This window comes from Arabidopsis lyrata, assembly GCF_000004255.2.
Source record: "Arabidopsis lyrata subsp. lyrata unplaced genomic scaffold ARALYscaffold_20, whole genome shotgun sequence".
Classification (NCBI taxonomy): domain Eukaryota; kingdom Viridiplantae; phylum Streptophyta; class Magnoliopsida; order Brassicales; family Brassicaceae; genus Arabidopsis; species Arabidopsis lyrata.
The window spans coordinates 6,228-28,159 of NW_003302537.1; the positions used below are offsets into that span (position 1 = coordinate 6,228).

Genomic DNA, 21,932 nt, shown 5'->3' on the forward strand with positions numbered 1-21,932 from the left:
GCGGATATTCAAGAGTTATTTTCGAGGGTGATTGTGAAGTCCTTATTAATAACTTAACGGGTAGAACAAAAACCAGCTCGGTTATGAACTTCCTCAAAGACGTCAACTATTGGTCATCAATGTTCAAGGAGATTCAATTTACTTTTATCACAAGGTCATGTAATGAAGCAGCTCATGTGCTTGCCAGATTTGGATGTAATACTTGTAATTTTTATTCAGCTACTATGAACCCACCACCATGGTTGGAACAAAAACTCTGTACTGATTATCAAAGTTCAATATAAATTAATTTCGACGAAAAAAAAAAAAACTACTTGCTAATCATCCGGTATTTGGTCTACCTTATACAAATGTTTTCCTTGTTTATGCGAATAGCTTTCAACATTACTTGAACGGAATCATAAGAAAAAAAAAAACAAACAATTTCTTTCAAAACATGAACGGATTAACAAAAATGAAATTTTCAATAGCTTCCGGATGCAAATTGGAGAAAAAGGGCTGATTTTGTTTTGAGATTTCCAGCTTCTCAAGCTCACCTGTCACCAATGTAATTATTTTCACAACTTTTGTATAAATTTTAGATTTTGATTTTGGTCACTACTTTCCTTGAAATCTCCGTGACTTGTTTGCTTCGTTGATTCGAATTTAATGACTTGTTAAAAAAATCCTGTCTAATTTGTTTGCTTCGTTGATTCGAATTTCATGACTTTTAGATTTTTTTATTTTTATTTTTGTAAAGAAGTTTCATTGAAGGAAGCTTCCTCCTCCCTTGCTAGTTGTTAGTGTAGGACCCATCATTGTGAGGGAATAGCCAGGAATTAGTATGGAAATAAATGAGCTCTGTTTTTACTAGTAATTTCAACCAATGGGGTCAACGTCAATGGAGAAATTAATCCTCCATTTAACCAAAAACAAAAACATATTCTGAGTCAATGGGTCAACGTTCTTTGTAATGTATACATAGTCTGTATAATTAAGAAATAGTCTGGAGAGTATATAATAACATCCGTATTGAAGGTTAAATTGTTTAGATTCATCATAAAATGAAAACTCAGTGTCAAATAATAAAATTTTAGGAGTTATCTAAGAAGAGGAAAAATATATATAGAGAGTTAGAAAGACATGTCCGTTTAAATAAATACACCTATATTTATAAAAGACAAAATTATTAGAACATGAAGTTTTGATGAAATGAACATGAAAACAACATGGTGAAAAGATACAAGTTTGAATGAATAGATGCAAATTTCTAAAAAATCACAATCATAAGAGGTATTTTAAAATAGTAAAAACTTTTTAAACTATATAATAGGGAATGTTACGATAAAATACACAACTGTAGAAAATATTTATTGAGATGAACTTCAATCTTGGCCGTCAATCATCTCTTAACAAAATTTCTATAAAAAAAAAAATCATCTCTTAACAAAATAAGTTGTCCTTATCTAATTAATGTTAGACAACAAGAGTTAGGTAAATTATCTAGGAAAATGGATAAATATATAGAGTTTAGAAGACAAAAACATTTAAATAGATACAACTATTATAAAAGACACAACTATTATAAATGTTGGAGAATTGGCATCTCTATATCAAAACTCGATGTAAGTATTTTCACATCTTTTATATAAATTTTAGATTTTTGATAGAGACATTGATTTTAGTCACTGCTTCCTTGTGTTTCCCGTTTCTGAATTGCATCATAGATTAGGATTTAAGTTGCTAATTTGCTTCTTAGATTCAGAATTTCAACAAACTATTTTCATGACTTGTTCCAAAAATCATGTCTTTGGATATAAATGTTGGAGAAGTTAGTTACCATGTTTGTATTGAAAACTTGATCCTGTTCTTTTTTCTTTGGACGAAGCTTCCTGTCTTGCTAGTTGCTAGTGTAGTAGGACCAATTAGGTAGATACATCTCTGTTTTTTGCTAGTATAGTTTCAAACATGTTTCTTTGTTTAATATTTACATGACTTTTCTTGAAGATATAAAATTATAAAAATTTAAGATTTTCTTCAACTTTTCTTCTGTTAATGCATCTCAATATCTCATTATTCTAAAGAATAACAAAGATTCCATCTCTTCTCTCTTCATCCACATAGTTCTCTTTAAAGCTCTTTGATATTAATCTTCTCTCCAATAAAAATCATGTCTAATTTGTATACTTTTAGATTTTTTTATTTTTATTTTTGTAAAGAAGTTTCATTGAAGGAAGCTTCCTCCTCCCTTGCTAGTTGTTAGTCTAGGACCCATCATTGTGAGGGAATAGCCACGAATTAGTATGGAAAAAAACGAGCTATGTGGGGTCAACCATCATATTCTGGTTTGTAACTTGGGTTCCTCCAATCACACGTCTACATAGCTCTCTTTAAAGCTCTTTGATATTATTAATCCTCTCTCCAATAATACTAACTAATGGATTCTTCTTCTTCTTTTATCCTTACCACTGTTGCTGCTGCAATTAGCTTCTTCACGCTTCTTAGAAAACTCAGATGCCATCAAGAAGATGACAAAGAAAATAATACTTCTTCTTCTACTTCATTATCTCCATCTTCTCTGTCTCCTTCATCTCTTCAATCGTCTTTGGATCGCATCTGGACACACCATGTGTTTCCAAGTTTCCGAGGGGAAGATGTCCGTAGAGACTTTCTTAGTCACATTCAGATGGAGTTTCAAAGAATGGGAATCACACCGTTCATTGATAATGAGATCAAGAGAGGACAATCCATCGGTCCTGAACTCATTCGAGCAATTAGAGAATCCAAGATCGCAATTATCTTGCTGTCAAGAAACTACGCTTCTTCGAGCTGGTGTCTTGACGAATTGGCGGAGATTATGAAGTGCAGGGAAGAATTGGGTCAAACAGTTTTGGCTGTTTTCTATAAAGTGGATCCATCTGATGTAAAGAAGCTGACCGGAGATTTTGGAAAAGTCTTCAAAAAAACATGTGCCGGTAAAACAAAAGAGCACGTTGGGAGATGGAGACAAGCTTTGGCAAATGTCGCCACAATCGCTGGTTACCATTCGACCAACTGGTTCGTTGTCTTCCTAACAAACATCTAACTGTATATATTAATAGCTTCTTCAAATCACAGAAACTCATAGTTTTTTTAAATGTGTGTGACTTCTCCATAATTGTTTAATGGATGTAGTGATCTTCTTTGTTGTTAGGGATAATGAAGCGGCCATGATTAAAAAAATCGCTACTGATATTTCGAACATGTTGAATAATTCTGCATCATCAAGTGATTTCGATGGGTTGGTTGGAATGAGAGAACATTTAGAGAAGATGGAACCGTTATTATGTTTAGACTCAGATGAAGTGAGGCTGATTGGGATTTGGGGTCCTTCTGGGATTGGGAAGACGACCATCGCCAGAGTTATATACAACAAACTCTCCGGCAGTTTTCAACTGAGTGTCTTTATGGAATCTATCGAAGCAAAATATACAAGACCATGTTCCGATGACTATAGTGCCAAGTTGCAGTTACAACAGCAGTTTATGTCTCAAATAACCAACCAGAGTGATATGAAGATTTCTCATTTAGGTGTTGTTCAAGGATAGGCTAAAAGACAAGAAAGTTCTTGTTGTTCTTGATGGTGTGGACCAGTCAATGCAACTAGATGCCATGGCAAAAGAAACTTGGTGGTTTGGTCCTGGGAGTCGGATTATTATTACAACACAAGATCGAAAGCTTTTCAGGGCACATGGGATTAACCATATTTACAAGGTTGATTTTCCATCAACTGAAGAGGCCCTTCAAATCTTGTGCAAATATGCTTTTGGTCAAAACTCCCCTACACATGGTTTTGAAGAACTTGCTTGGGAAGTTACACAACTTGCTGGTGAACTTCCTTTGGCTCTTGATGGTGTGGACAAGTCAATGCAACTAGATGCCATGGTGAAAGAAACTTGGTGGTTTGGTCCTGGGAGTCGGATTATTATTACAACGCAAGATCGAAAGCTTTTCAGGTCACATGGGATTAACCATATTTACAAGATTGATTTTCCATCAAGCATGCTTCTTCAATCATGAAAAGATTGAGAAAGTGGAAGATTATCTTGCAGAGACGTTCTTGGATGTGAGTCATCGGCTTAATATCTTAGCTGAGAAATCTCTCATATCTTTGAATAGGGGATATATAAACATGCATGATCTGCTAGTCAAACTAGGTATAGACATTGTCCGTAAACAGTCTCTTCGTGAGCCTGGACAACGACTATTTTTGGTTGATGCACGAGAAATTTGTGAAGTACTCAATCTTGATGCGAATGTAAGTTTTGACATTTCTCTCCACAAATCGTGTTGATTTAATAAGTGACCATTTCATATTATTTATGTTCTGTTTTTCAGGGCAGTAGAAGTGTTATAGGTATAAATTACAACTTTGGTGAGGATAGGATCAAGGAAAAGTTACATATAAGTGAGAGAGCCTTTCAAGGAATGTCTAATCTCCAATTCTTAAGATTCGAAGGGAATAACAATACATTACATCTACCGCACGGTTTAGAGTATATATCTCGTAAACTTCGATTACTACACTGGACTTATTTTCCGATGACATGTTTGCCTCCTATTTTCAACACGGACTTCCTTGTTGAACTAGACATGCGTTGCAGCAAACTTGAGAAGTTGTGGGAAGGAATTAAAGTAAGTAATTTTGATTTATTTCTTTTAGATATTTTATTAATTTCAAATTAATAATTTATCTTTTGTACAATTTTTTTTTAATTAATTACTAATAGCATGGAAGTCTGTTTTCTAATTAAGTGTATATACATGTTCTTATTATTTGTATGTATAGCCGCTTCCAAATCTCAAGCGGATGGATTTGCGTTCGTCTCTCCTCTTAAAGGAGCTTCCTGACCTCTCAACTGCCACCAATCTTCAAAAATTGAATCTGAGTGGTTGCTCCAGCCTGGTGAAGCCCCCCTCCACTATTGGGTATACCAAAAATCTCCGAAAGTTATATCTTGGTGGATGCTCAAGTCTGGTGGAGCTCTCTTTTTCTATTGGGAATCTCATCAATCTAAAAGAATTGGATCTTAGCAGTTTATCATGTCTAGTGGAGCTCCCTTTCTCGATTGGAAATGCCACCAACCTAAGGAAATTAAACCTTGACCAATGCTCAAGTCTGGTGGAGCTCCCTTCCTCTATTGGGAATCTCATCAATCTAAAAGAATTGGATCTTAGCAGTTTATCATGTATGGTGGAGCTCCCTTCCTCTATTGGGAATCTCATCAATCTAAAAGAATTGGATCTTAGCAGTTTATCATGTCTAGTGGAGCTCCCTTCCTCTATTGGGAATGCCACTCCTCTCGACTTATTAGATCTCGGTGGATGCTCAAGTCTGGTGGAGCTCCCTTTTTCTATTGGGAATCTCATCAATCTAAAAGTATTGAATCTTAGCAGTTTATCATGTCTAGTGGAGCTCCCTTTCTCGATTGGAAATGCCACCAACCTTGAGGATTTAAACCTTCGCCAATGCTCAAATCTGGTCCAGCTCCCCTTTCTCGACTTGGAACCTTCAGAAGTTGCAGACTTTGAACTTACGAGGATGCTCTAAGCTAGAGGTTCTTCCGGCCAACATCAAATTGGGATCTCTCAGGAAATTAAACCTTCAACATTGCTCAAATCTGGTAAAGCTCCCCTTTTCTATTGGAAACCTTCAGAAGTTGCAAACTTTGACCTTACGAGGATGCTCTAAACTAGAAGATCTTCCAGCCAACATCAAATTGGAATCTCTTTGCTTACTTGATCTCACTGATTGCTTGCTGTTGAAAAGGTTTCCTGAGATCTCCACAAACGTTGAAACTCTCTATCTCAAAGGAACCACAATAGAAGAAGTCCCTTCATCAATCAAATCTTGGTCTCGTCTCACTTACTTGCATATGTCATACAGTGAAAATCTCATGAACTTTCCTCATGCTTTTGACATCATCACAAGGCTGTACGTGACCAATACAGAGATACAAGAGCTTCCCCCATGGGTCAAGAAATTCTCTCATTTAAGAGAACTCATTCTCAAGGGATGCAAAAAGCTGGTATCACTCCCACAGATTCCAGATTCCATCACTTACATAGATGCAGAAGATTGTGAGTCCCTGGAGAAACTAGATTGCTCCTTTCACGATCCAGAGATTCGGGTCAACTCTGCTAAGTGCTTCAAACTGAATCAAGAAGCCAGAGACCTCATCATCCAGACACCAACTAGTAATTATGCGATCTTACCCGGCAGAGAAGTGCCTGCATACTTCACTCACCAATCTGCTACTGGAGGTTCCTTGACAATCAAGCTGAACGAGAAGCCTCTTCCTACATCCATGCGGTTTAAGGCTTGCATTTTGCTGGTTCGTAAAGGTGACGATGAAAATGGCTGCTATGTTAGTTGTAAAAAAAGTAGGCATTATTTATATCCACCTTTAGAAGAGCATATGTACGTATTTGAAGTCAAAGCAGATGTGACTTCCAGCGAGCTTGTCTTTGAGTTCAAGATCGACAGTACGAATTGGAAGATAAAAGAATGTGGGGTATTCCAACTCTCGGAGGTTCCTTGATGAATCTTCAAAAAGTGATGTCTGAAACACCCTTGATGAAACTGAAGTCTGTGGTGAAGTAATGGAGACATTTACTAAAAAGGTAATCTAATATAAATGTTGATAGATTTTGTACAATGTTAATCTCTTCTTTGAGGATTGAAATATTACTTTACTTCAGTGGGCCACATAAGAGGTGCTGTGTATCTGCAACTTCTGTTTTTCTTTATCTTCTTTAATCCTCGATCACTATTATTGATCATTTCAACTATTTAACTCATCTGTGATAAAATGAAAAACAATTTGAATTTTAACAGTGTACTGTAATTTCATCACATGAACAAATGTGGGAAATCTTTCAGGACTTTTTGTTTGTTCGATGAGTATTACACAAAACTGACATTCACATCGATTTTTTTTATATAGTCCGTAACAAACTAACAACTCTTTCAAGTATTAAGATTAAAAACTTTCATCTAATTACAGTTAGGTTTTTCGTCGGACGATCATCATTCTTCGATCCTAGAAGTTACGGTGAGCAGAGTATCATCAAGCCGCCCATCAGGTGATTAAACCTGAACTCTACTCTTATTCAGAATTACTAAGAAGAGCTTGAAAAAAGGAATTTTCGCGTAATACATTATACATGTATATCTTTCTTTCTTCAGGCTGTCACCAACGTTATGGAACGATCAAAAACTATATGCTGCAGCCGTTATGGAACGACCAAAAACCTTCTTTGCACCAATGATAACTCTAAGTCAACTGTTATATGAAAGTATAGATTTTTAAAGCTTTTAATAAAGTGCTTTGATTGCTTTTTGTTACTGACATGAAGATGTTGTTCTGTTTGGGATGTATAGATAGTTCAAATAAAGGAGTTGAAACTTCTCTCAGTCTATGGTCTAAGATCATGGAACAGACATGAACAGATAGGTAAAAAACTCCATCAACAGTTTTTTGGCTAAGTATCCGAGCCTTGCCTCTGCAAACCCTCTTGTTTTTCTTCAGCTCTAGATATATTCTCCTAAGCACTAAGCAGGTCTGAAACTAATCTACTGTCAATGAGTATACTGATGCTTGTCGACTCAACGGAGTATACTAACCAAGTTTTTCAATCTTCAGTAACTATCCATTTCACCTGACACAAATCCGAGTGATTAGTGGCCTTAGAAAACACTAAACCTTGAAATGTATGAGGCTTTTGTAACCAAAGTCATGCAATACGGGGAACCAACTCCATAGTATTAGATGATACCAACACTCTAATACGAAAAACGAAGAGAGTCCAAAACCAAAAGAGTCATTTTAAAACAGAGGGAGAGAGAGAGTGATAAAAAAAAAAAAGATTCATTTTGGTGTGAGAGGAATAGCTGTATCGTCTCAATTGTTTCTTCAAAAATGGATAAGTCTACCAAATCCACCGTACCATACTAAATCGATTGCATTAAAACCAAAACGAAAAAAGCTTCAGTGAAACCAGAAGATTAATATGCATTTATAAGAAATTTGAGTGGTGTCAAAAAAAAAAAAAAAAAAAAAAAAAAGAAATCTGAGTAAGTAATTTACCAAAAAAATAAAAGATATCTAAGCTAAATGGGTGAACGACCTGTGTCCCCCCAGTAAGTTTCATATAGTACCATAACAACACAGATTTCGGGTCTCGTCTCCAGTCCACACAAAACGAAAGTTAAACTCCAGTTTCCCCCTAAATTGAAAGTTCGAGACTTCAGTCTCCATAGTTTCAAATTTCGTGGTTTATCTTCGGTTTACTGTGCCGAACCCGATTAACCGCTTAACATCGAAATTAAACCGGATTTACCCAGAAACCAAGCCGATTATTAGACCCATTAAACCCGATAATCCCAAAATCGTAAAATCACCAAACTTCACAAACACACACACACAAAATTCAATTACAAAGTGATCAAGAAAAGATATCAGTGAGCTCTACTAGTAAATTATACCTGAGGATAACAAATCTGAATCCCTCCACGCATTGATTTAGGAGGTTTGAATATAGCCTAGCAAATTTACAACCAAATTTAAAAATCAGATTTTGGATTTTCAGCTTCTTCACAATGTATTTGTAGTGTCTGCATACCTCCATGAAATCACTTGTCCTCCATGTAAACTAATCTGGAAAACCAAAAAATCAAAAACCCAAATTGGTTTTAAAAAAAAGCTCGAATTATTCAGAGAAGAAGGTTGGAGAAAATAGTGAAGACCTTGGCAGAAGCACCATGTGGGTTTCTGAGAAGGACTTGGTCAACGCCATTCCAATCTTTGATTATCTCACTTGCTTCTTTTTGATCCCACACTGTTGCGTAATGACCCATTTTCAATTTCTTCTTCTTCTTCTTCTTCTTCTTTGAATTTTCAGAATCTCAAGAACTTATTACACTGACAAAAAAATTCTGATTTTTGACAGCCAAAAAAAGAGCAAAAGATAAGAAAAACGACAAAAGAGCTTTTTCTTTCTCACAAAAATCTCATGAACATGGCGATAGAATTATACTATAAGATCGAAATTAGGGTTCTAAGATTTCTCAATTTGGGGATAACTCGAATCGGGTTCAAAATCGGTTTATTATTCTGGGTTTTGGTTTGGCATCGGGTTCGGCACAATAAACCGAAGATAAACCACGAAATTTAAAATTATGGAGACTGAGGTCTCGAACTTTCAATTTAGGGGGAAACTGGAGTTTAACTTTCGTTTTGTGTGGACTGGAGACGAGACCCGAAATCTGTGTTGTTATGGTACTATATGAAACTTACTGGGGGGACACAGGTTGTTCACCGAAGCTAAATAAGCACATTATCGAGATTCGAGATGAAGAAAAAAATCTATTATATGACCAAAAAAAAAATTGTTTAGAAAAAACTACTATAAAAGGAGCAAATAATTTATTTTTACCTTTCTCACTTTTAGCCTTTATCTTGTAATTGAAAGTTAACTTTGCAAATATATGAAAGATCTAGAAGAGTTGATAATTTTTTAAAATATATTTTTGTGTAATTTTCTTTTTTCATAATTTTTTAATTATAAAAATCAACTTTAAGGAATGAAAGATGATTTAATCATAAATGAAAAATCTAAAAATGTATTACGTAGATTTGAAAAGAGATGATGATGCAACAAAGGTATTAATATAAAAGGTTTTGTACAAAAACACCCTCAAAATCATCAATTTTTGTAACTTTACCCTCTACCTCCGAAGAATGCAGAATAATCATATGAAGTCAAAAATAATACGCAATATAGCCCTTATAAATATACTATAAAAGTTTTCACGATCACATAAATTTGGTTTTTCAAATTTTAAGGGTAGAGTTGAAATCCTCGTTTTGAGGGCTTCAATTTGATCTATTATTTATCAAAATTTAAAAAACTAGAGAACAGCGAAAAGGGGTTATATTGTGTATTATTTTTTGCTTCATATGATTATTCTACATTTTTTAGAGGTTGAAGGTAAAATTGCAAAAATTGGCGACTTTGAAGGGTTTTGCACGAAACCCTAATATAAATGACTTGTTGTATTTCATGATAATTAATCAAATGAATTAAAATATCCCCTAATAATATTGATATATCATGGTTTTTACGGTTATTTAACCATGATATAGGTATTATTATTAGAGTATTTTTGTTATTTCTAGAGTCTTTTCTAGTGTTTTTCAGGTTTATGCATGCACAGGACCAATTTGGAGATTATGGATAATTCTAGAGCAAAAACGAGATGTTATGATGATACAAGAGCAGTCCGGAGACCAATCTTGGTGTATGTGTCGATCGACACCAATATCTAACGGCAATTCGATCTCGTATGTTTTTGAAGTTTTGAATATTTGCAGAATCATCCCAAAATTTTTCTCTATTTTCAAAGAAGTCTCTACACGTTTTAAGACAATATAAATATGGGAAAGTTACCAGATTAACCCAAATTATGAGTTTAATTACTAGAATGTCTCAAAAAATTTGGGGGTTAAATGAGTTATTTTCATGACCATAATACCTTTTCTCTCTTTGTTAGGAATAAAAAAAGTCAAAATTACCCTTAAATATATTTTAAAAACGTGGAGAAAAAATATTTGAAAAATCTGCTGGGTTAGTTGTGACAAGTTTATTTTCCATGACAGATTTATTTTTCTATGACAGATTTTTTGCATCAGATTTTTTTTTCTCCTATAGACTTACTTAAAATAGGTTACGACAAATATTTAATTTGTAGCAGATTTTTTTGTCACGCCAGACTTATTTTATGATGACACCACAGACTTTTGTAATTTTGACAGATTTATTAAAATGTGTGGCAATATTATTGTTTTAGTGGCGTCAGACTTATATTTTTCGGTAAAAATCTGTCATAATGTAGCTAATAAAAAAATAATTACTAGTTTGACTTATTAGTGATAACAGATTTATTTTATGTTATGACAATTTTTTTTCCTAACAAAAAATCTGGAGTGTGATAGCAGATTTGTTATATAAAAATATAAATTGCTAGAATGACATATACTCACAACCGAAATGTTTTATGTTATGACAAATTTTTTTTATATTACAACAGAATTCAGATAGGCTATAAAAAAATATGTCGTATGATGGCAGTTTTATTGATGAAAATAGAATTTTAATCTGCACAATAAGGTAATAAGAGACATATTCTTATCTCGACAGACTTATTTATAATAGATGGCTCATGTGTGGCTGTCTCCTTGTTAATATATGATAAAGATTATTTTTTTCTTTTGTTATATATTTTGTTCTTTTTAATATATATATATATATAATATATATATATTTGTTTTTTTCGTTTTATATTTTTTTTTCGTTTTTTTTTATTTATTTTTTTTTTTTTTCATTTTATATTTTTTTGTCATTTTGTATTTTTTTCTAATTTTCTATTTAATTTAGTTATTATATGTTAATTATTTTATTTTAATTGAATTGAAAATAAAATAGGTATTTGTCTTTTTTTTCGTTTTTTATTTTTTAATGTTTTTTCAATTTATATATATTTTGTTTGTTTTGTATTTTTTTTTGTTTTTTTCTCAATTTTCTTTTTTTCGTTATATAATTTTTGTTTTTGTATTTTTTAATTTTCTATTTAATTTAATTATTATATGTTAATTATATTATTTAAATAGAATTGAAAATAAAATGGTATTTGGTCTTTTAACACAAAAATTGTGTTATTCTAGTAAACCACAATATTTGGGTGTTAATCTAGTTATTTTTCTCTAGATTTGGGTCAAACTAGGTAATTTTCAGTATAAATATATTCTTAAGGTTATTGTTTAGACCTAAGCTTTATTTTTATTTTGTTCTTGGACGTAAACCCTGTGGAGCTCCCTCCAGAAAAGATGCTTCAACACTCTATTCTCTTCTTGTTTTCTTACAAGATTCCTACTTTAAAACATGTTTTGTTCTTCGATAATCATGTCTGAGTAGTCCTTGTTTGGTTTAGGGATTCTCAATAGGGATTTGGATGAATTAGTAGATCGATAACCTGTTAGTAAAATAAATCTCTAGAGTTCTTCATCTTTGATTGTTCTTAATGCTAGTTCTAGAGTAATTAACTATAACTTGATCTTAGGATAATAGGTTAGACACGAGAGTGCGCTTATTACTAGAACTATCTTAGGTGGGCAGAAGTAGTTAGATACAGACGAGAGTTGGTCTAGATACTTTTGTGAACATATCGAACCTGATCTTAATGCTTTCTTAGTTTTAGGGATTTAATTTACAGACGAGAGTTGGAATTTCTGCTATTAAGCATAGATAGTCAATTCAGACGAGAGTTGGTTGATTATAGTTTTTTTATTTGAGTTCTAAGAACGGTTCTTTAATAATTCCAATAATTCCTAACTAATTGCTAGATCTACTATTCTAATATTTCCTGAGAAATCCCTTAGCCTAACGTTTCATCTATCTGTTTTACAACTTATTTTTAAAGGTTTTTTTTTGTATTTTAATTTACTTAATTTTCTGTTTAGCTTAATTCAAAACATGTTAGTCTATTGTGTGAACAACGAGAGCTTTGTGGAATTCGACCCTAAAATGCTATACATGATCTCTTTATTTGACAGAGTAGTCTTAGGTTAATTTGACTCATATCAAATATAAATCTACAATATTTAAAAACGCAACTCATCCAAAAATATGATGATTACAACAAAATATAAATCAGAACTACTACCAAAAAAATATATATATAAATCAGAACTTTGTATTTTTTTTTCCGAATAACTATTTATACTACTTCCTAACCACTCGGTATTTGGTCTACCTGATACAAATGTTTTCCTTGTTTATGCGAATAGCTTTCAACATTACTTGAAATGCCCTGACCATCACACCTCTCTTAATGGGTCCACGTCCTCTCTCGGCCGGTCCGCTACGTCCAGGAGGCTTTAAAGACTTGTTTACCGTTCCTACAAATTACCACATGATCTTTTCTTGTGTTTTGTCCTCACTCACACAGTTCTGACAATCACTTCCGAGAAGGTCACCCATCCTGAAATTGCACGCTTAACTGTGGAGTTCTCTCAGGGCAGTTGACCGAAAAGATAAGTGCACTTTGGTGACATAGGTGGTCAAATCAACTCTTTTAACACCACATTCTTGAAACCAGGGTGTTACATTACTTGAAAGGAATCATGGCCACATTGATATAGTAATTTCGATTGGAAAAGTTACCCATTAACTTGTTAATCGGTTAGTGGGGATGTCGTACATGCAAAACGGTTCATTAGAGATTCGAATGTTGCACGGAGAACTGAAATGTGGAATCATTGTTTGTGGGAGCTGTTCATCATAATTGTATATGTTGTAGGTAATTGATTATCATCGTAATAGGATAAGCTCAAATATCTATAATGATAATGTAATAGATGGTTAAAAAAAAATTTGGTATTTGTTATGAGAAAAAGAAAAAGATATATTAAAAATCTTGTAAATAAAAGGAGACTTTTCTTATGAGAAACCTCAATGATACAGATTTGAATTTTCTTTGAAATTTGATGAAAATTTCATAAGATAAAAATGAGCTCTGTTTTTACTAGTAATTTCTCAAACAAATATGTTGTAATGTTATATTGCTCGAACTCAAGAAAATTTGGTTTATAGCATACTTTTTCATCTTTTTAAAAGTAATATAAAAAATTAGGTAACTCGTAAGATTTCGCCTCTGATATTAGCTGTATCGTAATCATCAAATAAACGTAACCGTATTTAACCGTAACCGTTGTAACTGTAACCATATTTAACCGTATATATAATGGTTAAAGTTACGGTTAAAAAAGTTTATAATCGTAACCGGTGATTAATTAACCGTAATCGTAATAACCGTAACCGTGGTCATACCTAGAAAATTGTAGAGAGATAATTTTAATTTGATACACCCTCACTTTTTCAAAGAATGATATTTTGAGTTTTACACACAATTTAAGAAAAAGTAATTTAAAATTTTTTTAATTATTATTTTGTTAGTTTAATAATATTAGTACTTCTCACCTTTATCTATTAGTCGCAAACAAAAACAATGATGATGTTTTTACAAAACATCAATCTTGGCTGAACAAGTAAAAAACTCAAAACATCAAATAACTAGGAACAGAGGGAGTATAGTTTTTATTATTTTAAACTGTTTTTGTTTTTGTCTAAAAAAAAACTTGTTTTTGTTATTATGTACCGCTTTTGATAAATTTATCTTGATTGGTAACAACAGCTTTGTACAGCTTTAAATTTTGTGACCAATCATAGCCATTATAAATGTTGGAGATTTGGCATCTCTATATCAAAACTCGATGTAAGTATTTTCACATCTTTTCTATAAATTTTAGATTTTTGATAGAGACATTGATTTTAGTCACTGCTTCCTTGTGTTTCCCATTTCTGATTTGCATCATAGATTCGGATTTCAGTTGCTAATTTGCTTCTTTTAGATTCAGAATTTCAACATTTCATGACTTGTTCAAAAAATCATGTCTTTGGATATAAATGCTGGAGAAGTTAGTTACCATGTTTGTATTGAAACTTGATACTGCTCTTTTTCTTTTTTCTTTGGACGAAGCTTCCTTTGTCTATTGTAGGACCAATTATTGACGTCTGCGAGGAAATAGCTAGGAATTGGGTACATGAAAGAAAACAAGAAGCTAAAACCTCTATTTTTGATAGTATAGTTTCTTTGTTAATATATATTCATGACTTATATTTAGGAAATAAAACTATAAATGTTGTAGAATTGGCATGTATATATGTATTAAAACTCGATGCTTATTGCTTGCTTTATACGTTTGATTTTTTCTAGTTATCTGTTTTCATATTTTAGATTTTCTTCAACTTTATCTGTTATTGCATTCTATACCAAAGCTAATCCTCTTGTTTGCTAGTACAGTTTCAAAATATTCTCACTTTCTCGGTCAATGGAGTCAACCTTCTTTGTTTAGTATAAGTCTGTTTTGCAACTTCTTCATCCGCATAGCTCTCTTTAAAGCTCTCTGATATTATTAATCCTCTCTCCAATAATATATACTAACTAATGGATTCTTCTTCTTCTTTTATCCTTACCACTGTTGCTGCTGCAATAGGCTTCTTCACGCTTCTTAGAAATCTCAGATGCCATCAAGAAGATGACAAAGAAAATAATTCTTCTTCTTCTACTTCATCACCTCCGTCTTCTTCATCGTCTTTGTCTCCTCCATCGTCTTTGGATCGCATCTGGACACACCATGTGTTTCCAAGTTTTCGAGGGGAATATGTCCGTAGAGACTTTCTTAGTCACATTCAGATGGAGTTTCAAAGAATGGGAATCACACCATTCATTGATAATGAGATCGAGAGAGGACAATCCATCGGTCCCGAACTCATTCGAGCAATTAGAGAATCCAAGATCGCAATTATCTTGCTCTCAAGAAACTACGCTTCTTCGAGCTGGTGTCTTGACGAATTGGCGGAGATTATGAAGTGCAGGGACGAATTGGGTCAAACAGTTTTGGCTGTTTTCTATAAAGTGGATCCATCTGATGTAAAGAAGCTGACCGGAGATTTTGGAAAAGTCTTCAAAAAAACATGTGCCGGTAAAACAAAAGAGCACGTTGGGAGATGGAGACAAGCTTTGGCAAATGTCGCCACAATCGCCGGTTACCATTCGACCAACTGGTTCGTTGTCTTCCTAACAAACATCTAACTGTATATATTAATAGCTTCTTCAAATCACAGAAACTCATAGTTTTTTTAAATGTGTGTGACTTCTCCATAATTGTTTAATGGATGTAGTGATCTTCTTTGTTGTTAGGGATAATGAAGCGGCCATGATTAAAAAAATCGCTACTGATATTTCGAACTTGTTGAATAATTCTTCATCATCAAGTGATTTCGATGGGTTGGTTGGAATGAGAGAACATTTAGAGAAGATGGAACCGTTATTATGTTTAGACTCAGATGAAGTGAGGATGATTGGGATTTGGGGTCCTTCTGGGATTGGGAAGACGACCATCGCCAGAGTTATATACAACAAACTCTCCGGCAGTTTTCAACTGAGTGTCTTTATGGAATCTATCGAAGCAAAATATACAAGACCATGTTCCGATGACTATAGTGCCAAGTTGCAGTTACAACAGCAGTTTATGTCTCAAATAACCAACCAGAGTGATATGAAGATTTCTCATTTAGGTGTTGTTCAAGATAGGCTAAAAGACAAGAAAGTTCTTGTTGTTCTTGATGGTGTGGACAAGTCAATGCAACTAGATGCCATGGTGAAAGAAACTTGGTGGTTTGGTCCTGGGAGTCGGATTATTATTACAACGCAAGATCGAAAGCTTTTCAGGTCACATGGGATTAACCATATTTACAAGATTGATTTTCCATCAACTGAAGAGGCCCTTCAAATCTTGTGCACATATGCTTTTGGTCAAAACTCCCCTAATGTCGTTTTGAAGAACTTGCTCAGGAAGTTACACAACTTGCTGGTGAACTTCCTTTGGGTCTTAGGGTTATAGGTTCTTATTTTCGGGGAATGTCTAAGATGGAGTGGATGAAAGCACTACCAAGGTTAAGGAATAGCCTTGATGCTAATATTCTTAGCATTTTGAAGTTCAGCTATGATGCCTTAGATGATGAAGACAAATATTTGTTTCTTCATATAGCATGCTTCTTCAATCATGAAGAGATTGAGAAAGTGGAAGATTATCTCGCAGAGACGTTCTTGGATGTGAGTCATCGGCTTAATGTCTTAGCTGAGAAATCTCTCATATCTTTGAATAGGGGATATATAAACATGCATGATTTGCTAGTCAAACTAGGTAGAGATATTGTCCGTAAACAGTCTATTCGTGAGCCTGGACAACGCCTATTTTTGGTTGATGCACGAGAAATTTGTGAAGTACTCAATCTTGATGCGAACGTAAGTTTTGAAATTTCTCTCCACAAATCGTGTTGATTTAATAAGTGACCATTTCATATGATTTATGTTCTGTTTTTCAGGGTAGTAGAAGTCTTATGGGCATAAATTTCAACTTTGGTGAGGATAGGATCAAGGAAAAGTTACATATAAGTGAGAGAGCCTTTCAAGGAATGTCTAATCTCCAATTCTTAAGAGTCAAAGGGAATAACAATACAATACATCTACCGCACGGTTTAGAGTATATATCTCGTAAACTTCGATTACTACACTGGACTTATTTTCCGATGACATGTTTGCCTCCTATTTTCAACACGGAGTTTCTGGTTGAACTAGACATGTCTTACAGCAAACTTGAGAAGTTGTGGGAAGGAATTAAAGTAAGTAATTTTGATTTATTTCTTTTAGATATTTTATTAATTTCAAATTAATAATTTATCTTTTGTACAATTTTATTTTAATTAATTACCAATAGCATGGAAGTCTGTTTTCTAATTAAGTGTATATACATGTTCTTATTATTTGTATGTATAGCCGCTTCCAAATCTCAAGCGGATGGATTTGAGTTCGTCTCTCCTCTTAAAGGAGCTTCCTGATCTCTATTGGAAATCTCATCAATCTAAAAGAATTGGATCTTAGCAGTTTATCATGTCTAGTGGAGCTCCCTTCCTCTATTGGAAATCTCATCAATCTAAAAGAATTGGATCTTAGCAGTTTATCATGTCTAGTGGAGCTCCCTTCCTCTATTGGGAATCTCATCAATCTAAAAGAATTGGATCTTAGCAGTTTATCATGTCTAGTGGAGCTCCCTTTCTCGATTGGAAATGCCACCAACCTTGAGGTTTTAAACCTTCGCCAATGCTCAAGTCTGGTAAAGCTCCCCTTTTCTATTGGAAACCTTCAGAAGTTGCAAACTTTGACCTTACGAGGATGCTCTAAGCTAGAAGATCTTCCAGCCAACATCAAATTGGGATCTCTCGGCGAACTTGATCTCACTGATTGCTTGCTGTTGAAAAGGTTTCCTGAGATCTCCACAAACGTTGAATTTCTCAGGCTCGATGGAACTGCAATAGAAGAAGTCCCTTCATCAATCAAATCATGGTCTCGTCTCAATGAGGTGGATATGTCATACAGTGAAAATCTCAAGAACTTTCCTCATGCTTTTGACATCATCACAGAGCTGCACATGACCAATACAGAAATACAAGAGTTTCCCCCATGGGTCAAGAAATTCTCTCGTTTAACAGTACTCATACTCAAGGGATGCAAAAAGCTGGTATCACTCCCACAGATTCCAGATTCCATCACTTACATATATGCCGAAGATTGTGAGTCCCTGGAGAGACTAGATTGCTCCTTTCACAATCCAAATATTTGCCTCAAATTTGCTAAGTGCTTCAAACTGAATCAAGAAGCCAGAGACCTCATCATCCAGACACCAACTAGTAATTATGCGGTCTTACCCGGCAGAGAAGTGCCTGCATACTTCACTCACCAATCTACTACTGGAGGTTCCTTGACAATCAAGCTGAACGAGAAGCCTCTTCCTACATCCATGCGGTTTAAGGCTTGCATTTTGCTGGTTCATAAAGGTGACAATGAGGCTCGTGATGATAAAAACTGGATGGATGAAAATGTCTACATTGTTAGTTGTAACGAAAGTACGCATTATTTATATCCAGTTTTAGCAGAGCATGTGTACGTATTTGAAGTCGAAGCAGATGTGACTTCCAGCGAGCTTGTCTTTGAGTTCAAGATCAGCAGTAAGAATTGGAAGATAAAAGAATGTGGGGTATTCCAACTCTCGGAGCTTCCTTGATGAATCTTCAAAACGTGATTTATGAAACACCCTTGATGAAACTGAAGCTTGTGGTGAAGTAATGGAGACATACACTAATAAGGTAATCTAATCTAAATGTTGATAGATTTTGTACAATGTTGAGGAATTTGAAAGCTCTCTGTATCTGCAAATTTTAATCTCTTCTTTGAGGATTGAATTTTTACTTTACTTCAAGCCGCCCATCAGGTGATTAAACCTGAACTCTTATTCAGAATTACTAAGAAGAGCTTGAAAAAAGGCTTGTTCACGTAATACATGTATATCTTTGTTTCTTCAGGCTGTCACCAACGTACACTACAAGAAACCTTTACTAAAAAGGTAATCTAATATAAATGTTAATCTCTTCTTTGAGGATTGAAATATTACTTTACATCAGTGGGCCACATAAGAGGTGCTGTGTATCTGCAACTTCTGTTTTTCTTTATCTTCTTTAATCCTCGATCACTATTATTGATCATTTCAACTATTTAACTCATATGTAATGAAATGAAAAACAATATGAATTTTAACAGTGTACTGTAATTTCATCACAAAGTATGAACAAATGTGGGAAATCTTTCAGGACTTTTTGTTTGATTCGATGATTATTACACAAAACTGACATTCAAATCGATTTTTTTTTATAGTCCGTAACAAACTAACAACTCTTTCAAGTATTAAGATTAAAAACTTTTCATCTAATTACAGTTAGGTTTTTCGTCGGACGATCATCATTCTTCGATCCTAGAAGTTACGGTGAACAGAGTATCGTCAAGCTGCCCATCAGGTGATTAAACCTGAACTCTACTCTTATTCAGAATTACTAAGAAGAGCTTGAAAAAAGGCATTTTCGCGTAATACATGTATATCTTTCTTTCTTCAGGCTGTCACCAACGTTATGGAACGACCAAAAACTATATGCTGCAGCCGTTATGGAACGACCAAAAACCTTCTTTGCACCAATGATAACTCTAAGTCAAGTGTTATGAAAGTATAGATTTTTAGAAAGTATAGATTTTTAAAGCTTTTTATAAAGTTCTTTGATTGCTTATTGTTACTGACATGAAGATGTTGTTCTGTTTGGGATGTATAGATAGTTCAAATAAAGGAGTTGAAACTTCTCTCAGTCTATCAACACTTTTTTGGCTAAGTATCCGAGCCATGCCTCTGCAAACCCTCTTGTTTTTCTTCAGCTCTAGATATATTCTCCTAAGCACTAAGAAGGTCTGAAACTAATCTACTGTCATCTGTCAATGAGTATACTTGATCCTTGTCGACTCAACGGAGTATACTAACCAAGTTTTTCAATCTCCAGTAACTATCCATTTCACCTGACACAAATCTGAGTGATTAGAAAACACTAAACCTTGAAATGTATGAGGCTTTTGTAATCAAAATCATGCAATACCGGGAACCAACTGCATAGTATTAGATGATACCAACACTCTAATACGAAAAACGAAGAGAGTCCAAAACCAAAAGAGTCATTTTAAAACAGAGGGAGAGAGAGAGTGATAAAAAAAAAAGATTCATTTTGGTGTGAGAGGATAGTCTACCAAACCAAATCCACCGTACCATACCAAATCGATTGCATTAAAACCAAAACGAAAAAAGCTTCAGTGAAACCAAAAGATTAATATGCATTTATAAGAAATCTGAGTAAGTAATTTACCAAAAAAATAAAAGATATCTAAGCTAAATAAGCACATTATCGAGATTCGAGATGAAGTAAAAAATCTATTATATGACCAAAAAAAAATGTATAGAAAAAACGACTATAAAAGGAGCAAATAATTTATTTTTACCTTTCTCACTTTTAGCCTATTTATCTTGTAATTGAAAGTTAACTTTGCAAATATATGAAAGATCTAGAAGAGTTGATAATTTTTTAAAATATATTTTTGCGTAATTTTCTTTTTTCATAATTTTTTTTAATTACTTTAAGGAATGAAAGATGATTTAATCATAAATGAAAAATCTAAAAATGTATTACGTAGATTTGAAAACAGATGATGATGCAACAAAGGTATTAATATAAAAGGTTTTGTACAAAAACACTCTCAAAATCATCAATTTTTGTAACTTTATCCTCTACCTCCGAAGAATGCAGAATAATCATATGAAGTCAAAAATAATACGCAATATAGCCCTTATAAATATATTGTAAACGTTTTCACAATCACATAAATTTGGTTTTTCAAATTTTAAGGGTAGAGTTGAACTCCTCGTTTCGAGGGCTTCAATTTGATATATTATTTATCAAAATTTTAAAAACTTGAGAATAGCGAAAAGGGGTTATAATGCGTATTATTTTTTACTTCATATGATTATTCTACATTTTTTTGAGGTTGAAGGTAAAGTTGCAAAAATTGGCGACTTTGAAGGGTTTTGCACGAAACCCTAATATAAATGACTTGTTGTATTTCATGATAATTAATCAAATGAATTAAAATCTCCCCTAATAATATTGATATATCATGGTTTTTACGGTTTTTTAAACATGATATAGGTATTATTATTAGAGTATTTTTGTTATTTCTAGAGTCTTTTCTAGTGTTTTTCAGGTTTATGCATGCACGGGACCAATTTGGAGAATATGGATCATTCTAGAGCAAAAACGAGATGTTATGATGATACAAGAGCAGTCCGGAGACCAATCTTGGTGTATGTGTCGATCGACACCAATATCTAACTGCAATTCGATCTCATGTGTTTTTGAAGTTTTGAATATTTGCAGAATCATCCCAAAATTTTTCTCTTTTTTCAAAGAAGTCTCTACACGTTTTTAAGACAATATAAATATATTCTTAAGGTCATTGTTTAGACCTAAGCTTTATTTTTATTTTGTTCTTGGACGTAAACCCTGTGGAGCTCCCTCCAGAAAAAATTCTTCAAAACTCTATTCTCTTCTTGTTTTCTTGCAAGATTCCTACTTTAAAACATGTTTTCTTCCACAATCATGTCTGAGTAGTCCTCTTGTTTGGTTTAGGGATTCTCAATAGGGATTTGGATATTTTTTTCTTTTTAATATATATATATATATATTTGTATTTTTTGTTTTATATTTTTTTCGTTTTTTTAAAATTTATTTTTGTTTTGTATTTTTTTCTTCTAATTTTCTATTTAATTTAGTTATTATATGTTAATTATTTTATTTTAATTGAACTT

General features: G+C 33.5%; 2 protein-coding genes across 2 annotated transcripts; both read left to right on the top strand.

Annotated features, from left to right (window-relative positions):
- Positions 1-2,052: 2,052 nt before the first annotated feature.
- LOC9299199 (probable disease resistance protein RPP1) lies at positions 2,053-19,890 on the top strand. The gene is given in 10 exon segments (XM_021019656.1): positions 2,053-2,141; positions 2,415-3,036; positions 3,173-3,560; positions 3,562-3,847; positions 16,515-16,948; positions 17,029-17,325; positions 17,480-17,545; positions 17,547-19,103; positions 19,473-19,551; positions 19,648-19,890. Coding segments are annotated over 7 exon segments (3,309 nt in total). The 5' UTR covers positions 2,053-2,141; positions 2,415-2,416; the 3' UTR covers positions 18,765-19,103; positions 19,473-19,551; positions 19,648-19,890.
- LOC110226854 (disease resistance protein TAO1-like) lies at positions 14,936-15,862 on the top strand. Its single transcript, XM_021019663.1, has 2 exons — positions 14,936-15,705; positions 15,823-15,862. Exons 1-2 carry the CDS (start codon positions 15,086-15,088, stop codon positions 15,839-15,841), a joined length of 639 nt encoding a protein of 212 aa, XP_020875322.1. The 5' UTR covers positions 14,936-15,085; the 3' UTR covers positions 15,842-15,862.
- Positions 19,891-21,932: the final 2,042 nt, after the last annotated feature.